Here is a 17,741-nt window from a genome sequence, read left to right on the forward strand (position 1 = left end):
TCTTTGCTCCAGTCCTCTCTTGCTACGCTTACTTGTTATGATTCAAGAAGTATATGGTTAAGGTATTTATTTTCAATACAAACATTTAAAATGCTTAAATTATAAACGTATTTTAAAAATATCTGACCTGAACTGATCATGCAAGACCAAACAAGAAAAAAGAAAAGCCATGTTCTCTTGAAATTTTAGTATCACGAAAAGGCCTGAAGCAGGAAATATGGACAAACAGAAAATACAATATACAAACAATATAGGTAATCAGAGCATAATCTCTAAGTAAGACAACACAACATTTTATACTCAGATAAAGGGTTACAATTGCTACAACTTGCCTGTACGGAGAGATCCTTTAGGAAATTCTTTTCATTCTCTTCACCAGAGAAGAGGATGTTTGGTGGTTTGTATTCTACCAGAAACACCTTTGTTACAATGGCACTTTCCCTGCAGTCCCTGAAAGCCAAGGTTCAAACAGTTATATATATGCAATACACAGGTGTGCAGCAAAATGTAAATCGCTGATGAAAACAGTTCTTTTGGTGGAACATCACTTCCAAGCTTGTTGGTCATTATTTCAGTAAATAACAATCCTAGGCAATACTGTGTGTAACTACTGCTTTGTTTCTTCTTCTTCTTCTTCTTTTAAGTTAATTATGCACCCACTAAGAAGCTACCAATAAAGCAGATTTGAATTCCTCGCTAGTTTTTACATATGAGACTCTTGATACTGCTTAAGCTGTGTCTGCCTTCTAGGGTAATTAGTGCTTGCCAGCATTACAGAAATACAGAACAAGACTTTTCTTCCATTCATAACACTATATGGAAGCACTAATCTTCCCAAACAGATATCAGTTAGCATGATATTCAGTTCAGGTAACAACTATCATTCTCTATGATTTATTAAATTATAGCAGTAACATTATAATACCTGCAAATGTTCAAAAGATTCATTTAGGATTAAATGTCATTCAAGAGCATATCTTTATCCCACCTAAAAATGTCTCAATAGAAACATTAGAAACTGGAAATAAGTGTTAATTCAGACACTGTCAGCAGAAAATACAAAGAGGCCATTTTTTCCATGTGTCTGCACAGGAAATATAATGTTGTTTCATTGCAATGCAGACACAAGCAAAGGCTACCTGCAGGTGCTAGTAGTGGGGGAGCAGCAAGCCCAGATCCCCAGCTGGAGTGGAAGTTTCTGCTCCCGTGGAAATACAACATAAAAATACAATGGGGTAGAGACAGAGAACACACATATCCCAACAGCCTGTGTCTAAACATGAAGTTAGTTGGGAAAAAGTCAATGGCTGTGCACTAAATCTTTTTCTACTTACTTTATTTTTTACTTTACTTTGTGTGTCCTACATTGTACTTAAGCTGTAAGGCCTAGTGTTCTGTGTTTGTTTAGGAGGAGCTGAGCATATTTCTCAGAAGACCACTTCTATAAATCCGTTGAATCACTGGATGTTTCAGGCCTCAGAAAGCACCATAATAATTCCTCAAGCATTTTTTGATGACTGTATTCAAATCAATGAACTCTAACTACCGTGTATTTTATCAGCCTCTCACACACAGGCTCCATGGATCATCGGCCTTCATCCAAGGCCCAGGAGAAAGACATTCTAGAGATAATCTAGCTCCACAAACACTTAATGATTAAAAAGTGTTATGAGAAAGTGAAGACAATGAAAGGAATTCATGAAGATCGCAGACTGAAAACTGGCTGGGGTGAGAGCTGCCCCTCATTCACTAGGTACAGAGTGCCTGGAAAAACACAGTTCCTAGCCATGATCGGGATGTCTGGTCCTTTCCACAATACTACTCAAATAAAACAAGATACCTACTTTGTAACTGCCAATGCCTTGACCATTATTTTCCCAACCGGTAACATGATAGGTCCCTTATACTTAAAAGTGTTATGCTCTCCATAGCCAGGTTTCCTAGTGAGTTCTGGCTTACTTCCATCTAAAGTGTAATAAATAGTGACCTCAGGTGTATCTGAAAGACACAGAGAAAACAATTATCCAAGTTGTATTAGAGCTGTGAAAAATAAGCTTTACACTTGGAAACACTCACTACCGTGTTTGATTTTTCCCATGTAAATAAGACAAAGCAGTTGCATAAATGACTGAAAGTTCAGGACCAAAACTGTTTGTCTCATGAAAAACTGGTGACTAAACAAACATAATATCATCACAAGCAATATTTTGTTCCATGAAGTAACCATATGCTGGTTTTGTATGAAAACAATGCAACAACTTGTCTGTTCTAAAGACAGAAAAAATAATTTCTCCCATGATGAAAAGCGGAATTTCAAAGACTGTAAGGAAGACTTTCTGAGTGATTCTGGCATGCGATATTTTCAAGTACTAGTTTTGTAGTCACGGCAAAATACAACATCTTAAGAGTTTGACCTTGGAAGCAATTAAAACTGCTAACATATATGAACTCATATATTATGACAATAATATTTCTTGAATGCATAAAGTTAAATGAGACTATATTTGCAGTATCAAAATATCTAGGTTAATTTTATGAGTTACTTAAGTGGATACTCACAAAAATCATAATTGAAGGTAAACAAAAATACAGAAGCTAAGAGTTTCAAATGATCATATAAGAAAAGTTTTATAAAAAAGTCAAAGTTGCTTTTTATACCTGACTTTACTTCTATAGGAGTATTTGTGTCTATTTCATGTTTAGCCTTCCCTGGAAGGGGGAGTCGAAGAGGTATGACCTGAGGAACTGAGACAGAACCCGCTGTCATTTTTCTCAGTAGAGATCTTTAAAAAAGAGAGAGAGAGAAAGCAGACAATTATTTTTCTTAACAGAATACACTAAGAAATTGTTGTTGTTTCTCTTGAAAGAGAGACAACTGGATTCCTCACGCTGAAAAAGAATAAGATTCTATAGTTCCATTAAACTTATGACTAATTCTTGTGTTACAGGACTATGAACAGAGCTTGAGATGAGGACTGTTGCTTTTATTTCAGTTTGGCCTTCCTTGTTTAAGTTTGATCTCCACTTAGCTGAAATAGCTCTAGCATCATATATCTTATACCATGCCAAGAGAAAACAACTGTGAAGTATCTTGACCCTCATCATTGAGATACGGTGTCACCTTCTCTGCAGGAAGAACCAGCCTCTTGTTTTGTTGTGGCCTTCCAAATATATGTCAGAGAGATGCAAGATGCCCTGAAAGGGGCTAAAACAAGGCAGCTATTCCTGAAGTTTGCCCCACCTGTTGTACCTGTTAAAAATACACCTATAAAGGCAGTGCCATACGTGATTTATCATAGCTATTACATCACTGAATTTAAGAATGAAATACTACGTTTGGATACGATTGCATTTTAGAATACAAAAAGACATACTACAGATCTTGGGAATTGATCTTCACAGCCAGAAAAACCAGTCCACCTGAGGAGGATTTGGTTTCGTAACGGGCCTCGCAGTCCCCCAGAGACATCTCCAGCACTAACCCAGCGGCACAGACAGCAGTGACCGAGCACAGGCGGCGTTCACGGATCCGTGCGCTCACAGGGGCTCCGCCGAGACCAGCCAAGGCGCTGCCTGCCGCCGTCCCCCTCCCCGGACTGCCGGTAACGGCCGCTGCAACGAGCGTGGACAGGTCTCAGCGCGCCGCGGGCTCGGGCCCCCGCCGCGCCCCCCTGCCCCACGCACCCCCTCCCCCGTGCCAGGCGCCACGTCCCCGCCTCTCTCTGCGCAGCCCTGCCCGCTCCGCTCCGCTCGACCCCGCTCCGCTCGACCCCGCTCCTTGGGCCCCGCTCTGGGGCCCCGCTGCCCTCCCCGCGCTGTTACCACAGGCGCCGCCAGCCCGGCCGCGCGCCCGCGCCCCCCCCCCGCCCCCCGCTCCCGCCGCGGCCGCCCATTGGTCCGCGTCCCGTTGCCCGGCGACCGGTGCCTGCCTGCGGGCGCGCGGCTCTGACGTCACCTCCGCGCGCCGCGGCACCCTGGTACCCGCCGCCATCGCCGCCGCCACCGCCATGGCGGAGGTGAAGGTAAAGCCGGAGCTCCCCGACGCCGTGGACATAGAGAACAGGTGTGTCCTGGGCCCGGCCCGGCCCGGCCCGCTGCGTCCCAGCGCAGCGAGCGAGCGGTGGCGCCAGGTCATCTCAGACCGCGCCGTCCATCCCACTGCCCTTCTCCGTCCTCATAAAACTTGGTTCTTTTCCCCCTCTCCCCTCGGGGTTACAGCAACTTCCTGCCTTCGGTTTCGCGCCGCAGCAGAACCTGGTTTTAAGCTTGCTCTTCTCCTCCCCCAGGATCATTGAACTGTGCCACCAGTTCCCTCACGGCATCACGGACCAGGTGATCCAGAATGACATGCCCCACATGGAGGCCCAGCAGCGAGCCATGGCCATCAACAGGCTGCTCTCGATGGTAGGCCAGCTCGGCTTCCGCGCGTTGCTCTAGCCGGGCCGGCGCGCTCTTCGCGCCCACAGGCTGCCTGGTAGAAACCTGCAGCTAGCAGATTGTCTTTGGATTTAGTGATGTAATGCCCTCAAAGTTGCCGTAACCAATTAAAATTTATCTCAAATCTTACAGTTTCTATTCATAATACAAGATTAACGTGAGTGTGTGAATTCACATGAATTTCTAGGTTTAGGAAACTACTACTAAGAAGTGCTACATTTGTTTCTAATGTTTTTCTCAAGAGTGACTTACATGTGTCTAGAATTCTGTGGTCTTTTCCCTGTATATTAGTTTGTATGCAAAGCAGAATGTTATACTGTGCTGTAACATAACATTCCTGAGTGCAGTTGTAGTTGCAGTGGTTCATCAGGTGTTAAGACAGGTAATAATGACAAAGCCTGTTAATGATGGGGAATGAATTAGCTAGAAACAAAAAAAGGATGTTAGCCTGTGCTAACATCCATGTGAAGCCCTTTGCCAACCCTCTGATAAAATTGCAGGATTGTGGATTACTCTGATGACAAATAAGCAGGTGAAACATTTCGAGGAATTTTTGTAACTCTTAGAAATTTCCCCCATCTCAGGGGGCATTTCCCTTTATTTTATCAGGACCTAGCTTAAGATAAGAGTGAGGATCACAGCCAACAACTTCTGGCCCATATTCAGCAATAGATAGAACCAAGTCTCAATAGCTTCTATGTGGTGTGAGCTTGAATATCAGCTAAATGTTCAAGTTCTTAAAGATCAGCATTCCTTTCAGTTCATTAGGTAACTGCTTCATAGGCAAGTAGAGTCAGGAGAGAAAACAGACTGGGTGGAGTGGGTGGTGCAAAGAAGCAGCAATTGCCTTCTGGGAAGAGGGGGTAGTAGAAAGTGTCCAGATTGATAAAGTTTCTGTTTGTGAGTTGTTTGTTCTGTTTGATTGATTTTTTCTTTTCTTCATAAGCAAAACTTGAACAGGACTGCAGTGCCTGGTGCTGCAACTAATTTAATCTGTCTTTTCATTTTTTCTGCTTATAGATATGAGGTTTACAAACACAATGGATAAGAGCTTATTTTCTACAACTTTTCAGTGGGTTGGCTAAATTTCACAGGGAGGCTTCAGTGATAGTTAACTCTCTAGAACTTGCTTAAAATAGATACCTTGGGAGTAGGGGGAGAGATCCAATACTCACATTAAACGTGGGAAGAACTGCAGTGAGAACAAGCCTTAGTAAGCATCAGGGACTTCACATGAGGTAAGTACTTCACCTGTGGAAAAGCATCGAGCAGGGTCATCTTGAGGTGTTAGCTCCAATCAACCACATAGTGCAAATCCTTAAGAAATAAGGCTGTAACTATGGGGAATAGATTAGCTAGCAATGAAGAGGTAAATATTAAGCTTATGCTCTTATATGCATTTATGTTCTTGGCTTGTCTAATTGCTTGCTTCTTGCTTCAAAACAGGAAATAAGAAATTGCCTAGTTCAGTCGGATAGGACACATCCTGTGTATGACAGCTGTTAGTAACTTGCCTCTGAGAGTTATTGGCAGTCCTGACTGGCACTTTCCCAGTGATTTTTATTTATTTTTTTATTTTAAGAAAGCTTTGCTACTGGAAATCATAGTTTTTCAAGTCTATTGTTCAGCAGAGCTTTAACTTGGTTTCTGTGTGGTCATATAAATGAGCATTTTGGGGGAAAGCAAGAGAAAGGCACACTGTACAGAGGTGAAAGCTAGGAAGTGAATAGATATTGTGGGAAGAGGCTGGAACTGTATTTATTATTTCTAATAGCTGAGGGTAAATGGATACTTACAGGGAAAAACATATTTGAGTGTATTGTTTCTAGTGGCTGGAAATGTTAGTTTTCCTTTTTTTTCATGCAGTTGACATTAAATAAGGCTTTATGTTTTATAAATAGTTTAGAAGATTCTTGCTATTTTCTCAAACATGCTGTCTAAAGTAAAATAAATACTCTGTGCCTATCTCTCCTAGGGGCAATTGGACCTTCTCAGGAGCAATGCAGGTCTCTTATATAGAATCAAAGAGTCTCAAAATGCAAGGTAAGCCTCATATTTGTTGGATAGATGTTTGGAGCACAATTCTGTACTTCATGTGTTGCATTGCTGAGAAGACACTCCCATCTTCATTGGGCTGATGGCCGTTAACAGAATGTAATTACTCATTCCAGAAGGATACACTTAATTACCCTGAGCTGATCCTGAAAACTTTTACATATAACGCTTTCTACTGAACAGAGGTTACTATGGAGCTAGAGCTCTAACTTGCTAGCAGAGTTCCTGATGTGGCAATGTGATCATTGTATGCTCAAGTGAAATCCAGTTGAAGTACAGTCTGCAAACTGTGGTTCTGTGGCATTGCTCAGGTTTCAGGATTGACTTTTGTATTTGTAGCTGTTCCAGGAGATCACTTGATCTGCTACTCGTGCCCTTTATTTTGTTCATTAAAATTTACCTTCAAACCATATTTTCTGATGTCTGTGTAGATTTGAGTAGGAGATGCCTAGATTTACTTCTAGGAAGGAATACGCTCCAAACTTATCCTTACTATGCAGGCACCTCACTCTTTCAAATGCTTTAGAAAAAAGATACTGAATTCAGGCTTTCTCATATCAGTGAAAAAGCAATTTTCTGATTTGTCAGCGCTTCACTATCCCTTTGTATATATGCCTTGTAGAGAGTGATTATTCCAAATTATGCTCTGTGCTGTTTGACCTTCCATGGTTGTGCTAGTATGTGACTCTGAATTTCCCACTATTATGGCAAAGAACAAGTTGAGTGACTCCTGTTAATCACTTTTCTTTTTTTACCGTGGCTTCTCACTGGCAAGCTTGTCTTGATCAGGAGAGGTTTACGGTGTCATGTATTGTATTTGCCAATAGGTGACTCATTGTGTATTTTTTTTCCCATTGTGTATCTTTTTTTCCATGGTATTTGTTTTCAGTTTAAAATAAATCTAAATCCTTTCAGGCTTTACGGACTTTTCAAAAACCCTCGTGTCTGTCCTGTTTTTACAGTAAAATGAAAGGCTCTGACAATCAAGAGAAGCTGGTTTATCAAATTATAGAAGATGCAGGCAACAAAGGTAGTTTGTTCAAAGCTGTATTTGTGAATGCTACTAACTCTGTTTATTTATAGATAGAACTGCTTCTGTCCAAAGTTTTAAATAATTGTCCAAACAATACAGATATAAAAACTAGAATGCCCTCAAGAGGACTACAGCTAATATTTCCTGTACCTCCTTTTCTTTTTCTTTTTTTTTTTTTTTTTTTCTAAAAAAAGACATGTTTCTCCCTAGGGCAATGATTTGTCTTGGCTGACTTTTTGTTGACTTTTTCAGAAGATTTGGAACATGAATTATGAGATTTTTGTATGGGAGTGTGACCTGAGAAATCTGTGCAGAATACTTACTACTTTAAAGAAAGCATTACGTCCTTACCAGGTTTCACAGATGTACTGCCAGCAGAAACCACTGCTAGTAACTAGGCTATTCCGGTGTTCTTTTGTACACTGCACTTTAGAGGGGACAAGTAGAACTGATGGTAATGATTCTGTTGAAGCAAAAACTTGTCATTTGAAAGTGCAAGAACTTTTCTGTGGTGTATCCTGTTAGCAGTGAAATGAGGTCTACATGCAAGAGCTTTCAGAGGAGGGGTAAAGGACAGTTCTTTGTTTCGGCAACTGCAGGGATCAGGGGTGCATTGCTTGACTTGCAATATTGTAATGTGTGTTTTGGGTTTTTTTTTTGATCACAGTGAATCATAGAAATGAACCATTTCTGCTTGTATTCATTTCCACTAACTTTTCTGTTTTTAAACAGGTATTTGGAGCAGGGACATTAGATACAAAAGCAATCTGCCTTTAACGGAAATCAACAAGATACTGAAAAACTTGGAAAGTAAGAAACTAATTAAAGCAGTTAAATCTGTAGCGGTGAGTAATTTGTAATTTATTTTATTTTATTTTTTTTTAAACCATTTGAAATATTTGCTGCACACTGTATGTTTGGGCAAGGCATTGGGGGCAGAGAAACATGAGTTCTGCATCCACCTTTGACTATGCCCCAAGGTTTGACTTGATTTGTATGTATATGTAGTGTATAAAAACACTAAATATAAAAAATCAACTCTGACCCTTTAGAATGCAGGCTTGAGTTGTAACAGATCCAAAAAAATATAATATTTATTAAATAATCCACATACTCCTAATAAACTGATTAACTGAGTAATGAACTGATAAACACAGCATTATTTGTATACAGTTCTGTTATTCTTACACCATTGGTAATTACACACCATTATTATCAAATTGCAGTTCTAGTACTCTTAATTCTTTACTACACACAACTATTATTATAGTTCTGTCACTGTTCAATAGCCTCTCACACCACTTAAGAAGCTGCAATTCTGTCACACTTTTCTCTGCCCTCCCACACCCGGTCTTTAGGACATGGACCTAATGGAGAGTCTCAGGGGTTGCCTAAAGGATTTCCCTCTGGCGTCCAAGGGGCTTGGGTCCACAGGTCGGCCTCTCTGCATCTGTAGACATCTATGCTCCTGCTGTTAGCAGATCCTGTCCTCTGTTGTCTTCTGACTGATTTGATACCTTATTCTCATTTTTTGTTTCTGGATCTTCCTTTTCACCATCCTTCTACCACTCTTCCTCCATCCAGTTTAGGACAAATGAATGCTCTCTCCTGCAGCTCCTTTTCTTAAATGTTCCTCTCTTACAGATTTTTTTTTTTCTTTCAGCTATTAAAAGCTGTTGCACTTTTCTTTTACAGGCATCAAAGAAGAAGGTGTATATGCTATATAACCTACAGCCTGATCGGTCAGTGACTGGGGGGGCTTGGTATAGTGACCAAGACTTTGAGTCTGAATTTGTTGAAGTGTTAAATCAACAGTGCTTTAAATTTCTACAGAGTAAGGTGAGTGCTACTATTAAATTCATCTTCCATTTGTTTTGCCCAACAATACTTTTATAAAGAAAACTTGTGACAGAAAAGGTTTTCTATAGTGTTTTCCCTAAGTGTTGGCTGTTGTTATAACTGGATCAGTAAATCTCTACTGGATTTTTACTTGTTTGCCACAGCAAGTGTGGTGATGTTGCATTTCAATAAATGCACATTTAGTACCCTTTACCAGGAATGAAACCTTCTGTCTCCAAGGCTCAATGATGAGATAGGTAGCAACGAACAGAGGACCAAAAAAACTAGTAAAAGTCATTGTTTTCCCCTCGCAGCTTCACGTTTATGAGAGGGCAGATGGCTCTATTTAGTCAACTCTTCCTAGAAGGCAATTCTTGCTATGCTAACTGCAGGAGAAGCCTGTTCCCCATTAGCTCAGTTGTAAACAAACTGCATCATTTCTCTGTTCAATTAAAATACATTTTTACCTAGCACTAAGTACAGCAGAAACTTTTAAAAAAGTAACAAAAAAAGTCAAGAAAGCTCTGAATGATGATATTCCTTCACATGAGTCTAAATCACTGCACCATTATATGCAGATGAAGGTATGAAATGTATGAAGGTGCACTATCATATGTAAAATCATATTTGGCTATGCACTGCATTATCTCATGGACATTAGTCTTAAGGACATGGTTTTAAATGTTAAATAAAAAACATGTCCCAGAAATGGTTTGGAAGTCAACTTTGATACTTCAGTCTGCCTGAAACTAGACTATGCATATCTAGAAAGAGGCTCTTGATAAGTACTGACTATAACTTATCTTGCCTTTTCCCAGGCAGAAGCAGCTCGCGAGAGCAAACAGAACCCCATGATACAAAGGAACAGCTCGTTTGCCTCTTCCCATGAGGTGTGGAAATACATCTGTGAATTGGGTATCAGTAAGGTCAGAATAGATTCATCTTGCTACTCTCAACATCATGAGTCTGTGACTAACTGCAGGAGTTGGGTCCTTCAAATACTAACTTGGTGTGGGTCTGATAAGTACTGTAGAAACCTACTGTTAGTGTAGGTGTCGGGCTTTGCTGCTTTACTGCTTTTTGAGGGGAATGAGTGATGTTGCAAGGGATTCCAGGATAACTGTACATGTGGATTTTCAAAGTTGTTCAAGAGATTTGGTATCAATATTATTTAATCAATTTCACTTTAATAATCTGAACTAAGATACATTGTATAATTTCTCTCAAGTTTGCCTATTCACTTCAAGTAGTTTTAGAAAAAATAAAACATCGATTATTGGTCACTGTCAAACTGATGCATCTTCAGTGGTCTGCCTTTTCTTCTTCCACAATGAATTTCACTTTAAACTCGAAACGGATCATACTAGGATGTTGCAGACCCTTGAGGAGCATAGGGGAGTTTCTGGGAGGAAACCAGGGCTAGTGTAATCCAAAAGTGCTTCGGAGGAAAGGCATTTGTTTCTTCTTCTTTGTATCTGCACAACCCTATAAAGTGCCAGTGGGACCTGTACTTTTATGTGGGCAAAGGTAGGTAAGGATTTGTCATTCATAGTGTTTGCTTTTGTTTCTTCCTTGCAGGAGTTTACTGACATTCGTTTTTTCCTGTATTTATCTTTCAAATTGATTCTTAGGTAGAGTTGTCAATGGAAGACATTGAAACCATTTTAAATACACTAATATATGATGGAAAAGTGGAAATGACTATTATTGCTGCAAAGGAAGGCACAGTGGGCAGTGTGGATGGACAGATGAAGTTGTACAGAGCTGTTAGTCCTCTCATACAACCCACCGGATTAGTCAGGACACCCTGTGGACTCTGCCCTGTAAGTTACTAGTTTTGCGTATGAGTACGTGGAGGCATCCAAATACTGAATACAATCCTGCAAATACACAACCAGTTAATACCAAACTTATGCCTGTGACTGATTCCCATGGGTTAAGCCAGCTATGCTCAAGGGGATCATCACAGATGCCTTAGTTAAGGTCTAAGAGGCAGATGCTTTAGTTTAGGCCAGGATGTTGCCCACTGCTGTGCTGTCTCTTCCCTGCACTTCATGTGAAAAGGATGCTGACACATTTAGCCTGTTTCAAAGTATAATTTTTTAAGATACATTTTCTGATCTCAAGTTTGTTCACCTCTTTGCATGTTTTAGCAAGCTAATTTGTTTCTGTCTGGCTTTTGGTCTCTTCTGCACTGATTGCAGACTGATATGTGGCTACAGCTTACCAGTGCGTCCATGCATTATTTATTACAGTGTGGTCTGTTTTGCTTTATTTATGCTCACTTTACTCTTCCTCAAAGCTGGAATTGGACTCCCTCGATTTTGGTTTGTTAGGCCAAAACTGCTGCTTGCCGACTGAGGAAAGAGCAGAAAATACTGAGAGCATGTTGCTTCCAATTAGACTATTTGTTGCATATAATTACCCTACTGACACGGTACTTTCTTTTTCTTAGGTTTTTGATGATTGCCATGAAGGTGGTGAGATTTCTCCATCAAACTGTATTTATATGACAGAGTGGCTAACGTTTTAAAGTGGGGAAAAAGAACTGTAAACTGGATCAATTCTCACTGCCAAGGTGATAAAGCAACTTGCTTTTTATCAGTGGACTTTTAAATTTTTGAGTGAGTTTAGGACATGGAGTTACTTTCTTTTTAACTACCCATAAAGCAGCAATACATCAATGAAGACCAGGGCTGAAGTGGAAATGTTGATCCACTCTTGCACAAACACACTGGCTCGTTGACTTAAAAAGTGCCAGGGAACAGCTGGGTTGTGATGAATCAGTTCCAAGGATTATGTCTAGTACTCCACAGGCAGTTATCCTGAATGAGAGGAAATAAGCTCCTGCCAGTGGTATTAGTCTGAAAGCAAAGTTTGGGATCTCGGTCTTGTCAAATCTCATTAACGACTATTTGCAATCAGCTAATGAGTGAAGTCTTAAAACTGACACTTTTCTCCTGTGTGCAACCATCTAATTGGAAATGAAGAATCTGATGTGATAAAGATCCTAAATACATCAAACAGCACTTGCTGACACCTGCTAATTTATCCTGAAAACACACTTTGATTCATTCTCACGTACATCTGTGTTTCATATTCTCCATTGCTGCTGTTGTCTTCTGATGAGTCTGTTAATAATTCCCTTATCAATTAGAGGATCATCATGTGATGGATGTGCTCTGGCAGCTTCACTGTATGAGTAGATATGTCAGCTGAAATTCTAAATAGAAGTATTCCGGAAAGGTGCATATTCAGACTTGATATAGGCATATCATCAGACAGCACGATCTTTTCTTTCTGTGGTGTAGAGCCAATTCTTTTTTCTTTTAAACGCGGTCTCTTGGCTCCTTCTCTGTGTGACTCTGCAGTGGTGACTGGTGATAATTTCTAGAGTGTGTTGTTGTCATGAGCCTGCTGTCCTTAATGGTGTCCAAAGGCGTGCTGGGTTACAGACATGTTCTGAAGACAGAGTTTCTTCTAGTTTAGTAGGACTGTGGATACCTATCTGGGTAGTGGAAAGGGGTTCTGCTGCCCTTTGAAATGTACGTTCAAATCCTACTTGGGAAGTAAATAGATTTTTGCACCGTGTTAGGCTACTCCAACTCTTCCTTAACCTATAATCAAGGAACCACTTAGAAAAAGTCACCTCCCTTCTCATAAATGGAAATATTGTGCATATATGGCACAGTCAGCTCTCCACCATCCAGAATAAGAGGGCTGAAGTAAGGTACTAGCAGCCAAGCCAGTGCAGATGCATGAACTTTGCAGAGCCAGCTTCATTCCAATACAACCAATTACTCAGCTCAAATTTGCTGAATTCAAGCTAGCTCTGTAGGCAACTGCTCAGTATTTTCATAAGATCCTCTCAGTGCTGGGAAACTATTACTGGATCAAGCACAACATTGGACCCATTGTACCTTGCTATTTGCAGAATTCCATATCTGGAAATAAGCTCTACTGGATGCAAGCCAGCTAAGCTAGCCCCTGTGTTAGAAGAGGTAGTGGTCAAACACATCAGCAACTGAGTTTGACAGTATGTTAGGTAATCTCACCATGAATAGTAAACAGGCTAATAGAAAGAGATTTTGGAGGGCAGTTTACCTAGCTGGGGTGGGAAACGTGATACCAGTTATTTCAATACTGTCCAGGAATTAGATTGCCTCCTTGTTTGGCAGCAGCTAAGCATGTTGTCTCAGATGGGAGCAAATAACTAAGACTGATAAGCTGGCATGTCCATGGAGTGGGTTTGATAACATGGCATTAGCTAGTGGATCCACCCAGAGCCTGCCCTTTCTTTTGTTGCAGTGTTGCCTTTTGAGTGAGATGGGTGCACATCTCTATCCAGAGAGGCAGAAGAGTCATTTAAAATAAAAAGAAATGTGGGGGTGAAATTGAGATGTTTGTTTCTCCTCTGCCTTTTTTTTTTTCCCCTTTTTTGTCCACTCAGCACACTGAAGTGTGAGGAAGGCCTTCAGGCATCTGTTACCTTGCCGAAGATAACTTTCGTTGAAGTGTCTTTTATCTTCCTGCTTTCAGAGAGGACCTAATACAATCAGTCCTGAATCCTGCTGCTGCAGAGATAACAAGCTGTTTATGCTTGACTTCAGCTGGAAGATGGCTTCCAGGGAAACAACACATCTTAAATATGCAGGAGTGTTACCTTATGCAGTATGACTATATTCGCTTGCAGAAAGAAAAAGGAGAGCGAGCTTGTGGTCAGTGAACAAGTTTAGGAATTGGATAGCTGGTTTTTTAAGCTCTTCCAATCATGCTTCATTTGAACTAGGTTTATCTGGTGACTTACCCAGCACAATCCAACATCTGTGGTCCCTGCAGCTTCCTAGCATTGCAGCTGTAGCATGACTGCTTGAGCTCGGGGGAAAAAAAAGTGCCTATGGAGAAAGGTACAGCAATTTTATTTTCTTCTCCAGCAAAATGAAACCTATTTAAAAATAAACATATATTGACGATGTGTATCAATATGACTGTATTGAGCTATCTGTAAGTGAACTAGAGGAATGATCTTTCTATCATTCTGGTTCTTCATGAACTTGATTAATCACCTCTATAATTCTTTTTAAAAGAGAGAATTAATGCTAAAAGGTAATATAAATTCTTTATTCTCCTTTCCTCATTGACTCCCTTCATTTTTCTCTTCTATTTGACAAAACTGTCTCCTTCACACATGAATTTGGAAACACAATCTGTTCATTTCTTCATGCAAACCTCATGCAAGAGGTCACACTTCAACCCAGCAGGGACCTTGTAGGTCCCTTGTAGGGATTCCCTTGTAGGAATTCATTCCTATTTTAAGCCCTAGGTCCCTTTTGTAATTTTAACCAGGCTGTCCTGAAAGGTCCGTTAATTAATGGAAACTAACAGTCCGAAGGCAAGTTGGAGGTAGTCACACCCCAAATGCTATTTTCGCATGAAATCAAGTGCAAGATTGCTTTCGTTTCTGAGAGAAACATTAACTACAGTACCAGGCTGTATTGTGAACCGAAACAAAAGTACAGCTAGCAGATCCTGTTAACACTTCTAGCCTTTACAGTCCACAGTTTAAATCATTAATATTAAAGACAAACTTGAGGCTTTGAGAGTTAAAACATTTACCTTGTGGCTCACTGGCTTTCCTCCCACCCCCCCTTTTTTTTATTTTATTTTTTATTTACTCCAGTTTTAACTCTCACTCTGTTGGAAGTGTCAGGTGTGATGGTTGTTCATGTGGTGTTTTCAAGTGCCATCTTCTGCCTGATCTTGGTATAGCTTCTACGAGGCTCCAAGAGGAAAAGAGAAAACTTTTAAATCCTGCTTAGTTTCCTGCTCAGCCTCAAGGTGCAGAGTAGGGTTTTTTTTAGGGTGAATGAGGACGGCAAGTCTCCAATTGCTGCCAAAACATTTCCTATTTTGAAATACGTTGTAGACATCTTGACAAACAAGGTTGTCCTCCACAACACATAGATGACCTCGTTGTGCTTCGTAGGCAAAACCATGGTGGCATTTCCAGCTATGAGAAACGGACGGCTGGGCCCTTAGTTGTGCTGGGCCTGTCTTAGCCTATGAACTGGAGGGGACAGAAAGGTGCTGTGAGGAGCTCTACAGATGATGTCAAAATACCTGTTGAAACTGCTCTTTTGCTCTCCGAAGAAGTTAATTATTTCACTTTGTGCAGTTTTCAGGAGATCCTGGAGGTGTGTGTAGGGGGAAGCTAAGCTCAAAGTATTCCCCATGGGTTAATAGATACAGAAAACCTTGGGGCTTAGGTATTAGCACCTGCTTACACACTTTTATAACAAGCCTGTGATTGTTCTAGGTAAATTCAAGAATAAGGAATACTTTTGCTTTTGTTATTGGTGGTTTGTATAGAAATACTGGGCTTTATGATTTTGCTTCTCTTAGAAATTTGCAATGGCTGATCAATGTTTTGGTTATTCTAATGCTAACAGGATGGGTAGAGTATGGCCCAAAGCCCTGGATCCCAGTAAGGCACTGTGCTTTGCTTTTGAAACAATCATGAGAAAGATGTAAAATGAAAGCCAAACTAGTAAGTCCAGAAAAAGCATATTTGCTTGGCCTCTTGCTAATATTGCTTGGAGAAAGAGTCCTGGGACTGAGACTACAAACAACTGAGTAGTTTAAATTTTATATACTTTAGTGTAGAAGCATAGGTAGCATTCTTTCCCATTTTTTCTTCCTGTTGGATTTCTGTGATCTTTCTGCTCATGTTCAGCTTTTACACACACAAATTTAATCCTACCTCCTGGAGAACCTACAGCTTGCCCTATGTCAGAAAGCTAGGAAGGCAAAATTATTTCTCAGCTCAGACAGCAGTCTAGCCTTGGAACACTGCTCTCCAGTGTTAATTGCTCTCCACTAGCAAATACTCCTTTTACATTCTGGAGAGAAGGAGTGGCAGTTTCCTCAGGTATTCTCTCATTAACGCCAATCAGTTTGTGGAATTTGGTGCTCTGAAAATGTCTTCTCTCTGTATATCATTGTGCAGTTCTGCTCCAACTCTGTCATCTGCTTCTTGCTGTCCTTTCCAGAGAGGAAAGAGCTGTCTGTGGGTCTGAACTGCACAGAAGTCCAAGGGCAGTTTGTTTTGATCCTCTCCCACTGCCAGGGCCTGTTGAAATACCTGGAGGGGCACAAAAAATAGAGTTAAAAACCTCTTCCTTATCTCCTTAATGGTTTGTTTAGTTTCTTGATATTTCTGGTATAAACTCTTTAATAGCACAGACTGCAAGCTGGGAGCAGTCACAAATTTTATAGGTGCTTGAAGACTCAGAAGAAGTTGCCTGTTTCTTATGGCCAAACAGTCCATTCTGGGCTACGCAGTAATATTTAAAACACGTTTCCATTCCTCATGGCTTATTACATGTCAAAGGTTGCCAAATTTCCTATGCATGGTGTACCAAAACCTTCGTATAGCAAAGAACGTCGTACGACCTGTCCCACGTAGCTGAGAGAGCAGAAAGGAAGGGGTGCTTTGAGAGGAGGTGACAGTAGTTCTGCATGACTCTAGCATGCAAAGGAGGTGAGTTGGGTCACCGAGCACCTCAGCGCTCTGCACCAGTGCAGCTCCTGCACGCTTGTATCCTTCCACACACGTGGTTTGGATTGGCTGGCAAACATTGCTAAGCTGCATCTCTGATTGTGCACATAATGCTTTAGACATAAACCTTTAGTCTGTGACTAAGCCACCCAGCCTCCTCGAGACTCTTCTGAGAAGTTTGGAAAGCAAGGAGGTCCATTCTGAACCTCGTGACTAGTAGCTCGGTCTCCTCGACAATTTTGTCTAGCCCTTCCCTCCATGCAGTAAATAACCAAGTGTACCTTGCCTTCAAATCTTGTTAAACCACTGTCTTATTTACCACTGAACTTTGTTAAACTATTGTCTTACCTCAATAAAACATATTGCTGCTTCTCTCTTACACATGAAGTGCATCACTCATCTGCCACAAGGACTTCCTCATGGAGTGAGGAAACACTGTTGCCTCAAGCCAGCCATAAAGGTAAAGCAGGCTCACGCCTATTTTCTGAGAATAGCACGGGAAGAAAATCTAATTTACCTGGCTCAGGCATATTTTGGAGTAAATACTGGAAATGTATCTGAATGGAGTGCTGTCAAAGGGTGAAAGTTCTCAGAGCAAGCAAAATTAGGCAAATGTTACATTGGTCCTTTTCAAGCCATCAGTTTTTAGTCACTTGAGCATAAAGAAGCCAGGGTAAATTGCTAAATAAATTTGGTGATGCATTACAGTTACTGTAAGCACGGAGACGATTTAGCAGCTGTGAAAGTGCACAGCAAGCTCTCCCAGGCCAGTGGGCACACTTTAAAAATTCACAGAGATTTGAGAGTTACTCCTGATTC

The 17,741-nt window shown here is 40.8% G+C and overlaps 2 protein-coding genes across 2 annotated transcripts; one reads left to right on the forward strand and one right to left on the reverse strand.

The window, feature by feature from the left end:
* Positions 1–191: 191 nt before the first annotated feature.
* On the reverse strand, positions 192–3,547 carry LOC134137985 (double zinc ribbon and ankyrin repeat-containing protein 1-like). Its single transcript, XM_062571168.1, has 5 exons — positions 3,483–3,547; positions 2,659–2,783; positions 1,845–1,998; positions 333–450; positions 192–203 (listed from the first exon to the last, which is right to left on the reverse strand). The coding sequence occupies exons 2-5, from the start codon at positions 2,765–2,767 to the stop codon at positions 192–194; spliced, it is 393 nt and encodes a 130-aa protein (XP_062427152.1). The 5' UTR covers positions 2,768–2,783; positions 3,483–3,547.
* Positions 3,548–3,981: 434 nt separating this feature from the next.
* Positions 3,982–14,347, forward strand: POLR3F (RNA polymerase III subunit F). Its single transcript, XM_062571330.1, has 9 exons — positions 3,982–4,063; positions 4,287–4,404; positions 6,413–6,480; positions 7,455–7,522; positions 8,258–8,370; positions 9,221–9,364; positions 10,183–10,290; positions 10,996–11,187; positions 11,820–14,347. Exons 1-9 carry the CDS (start codon positions 4,008–4,010, stop codon positions 11,895–11,897), a joined length of 945 nt encoding a protein of 314 aa, XP_062427314.1. The 5' UTR covers positions 3,982–4,007; the 3' UTR covers positions 11,898–14,347.
* Positions 14,348–17,741: the final 3,394 nt, after the last annotated feature.

This window comes from Rhea pennata, chromosome 3, assembly GCF_028389875.1.
Source record: "Rhea pennata isolate bPtePen1 chromosome 3, bPtePen1.pri, whole genome shotgun sequence".
In the NCBI taxonomy this organism is placed as follows: Eukaryota; Metazoa; Chordata; class Aves; order Rheiformes; family Rheidae; genus Rhea; species Rhea pennata.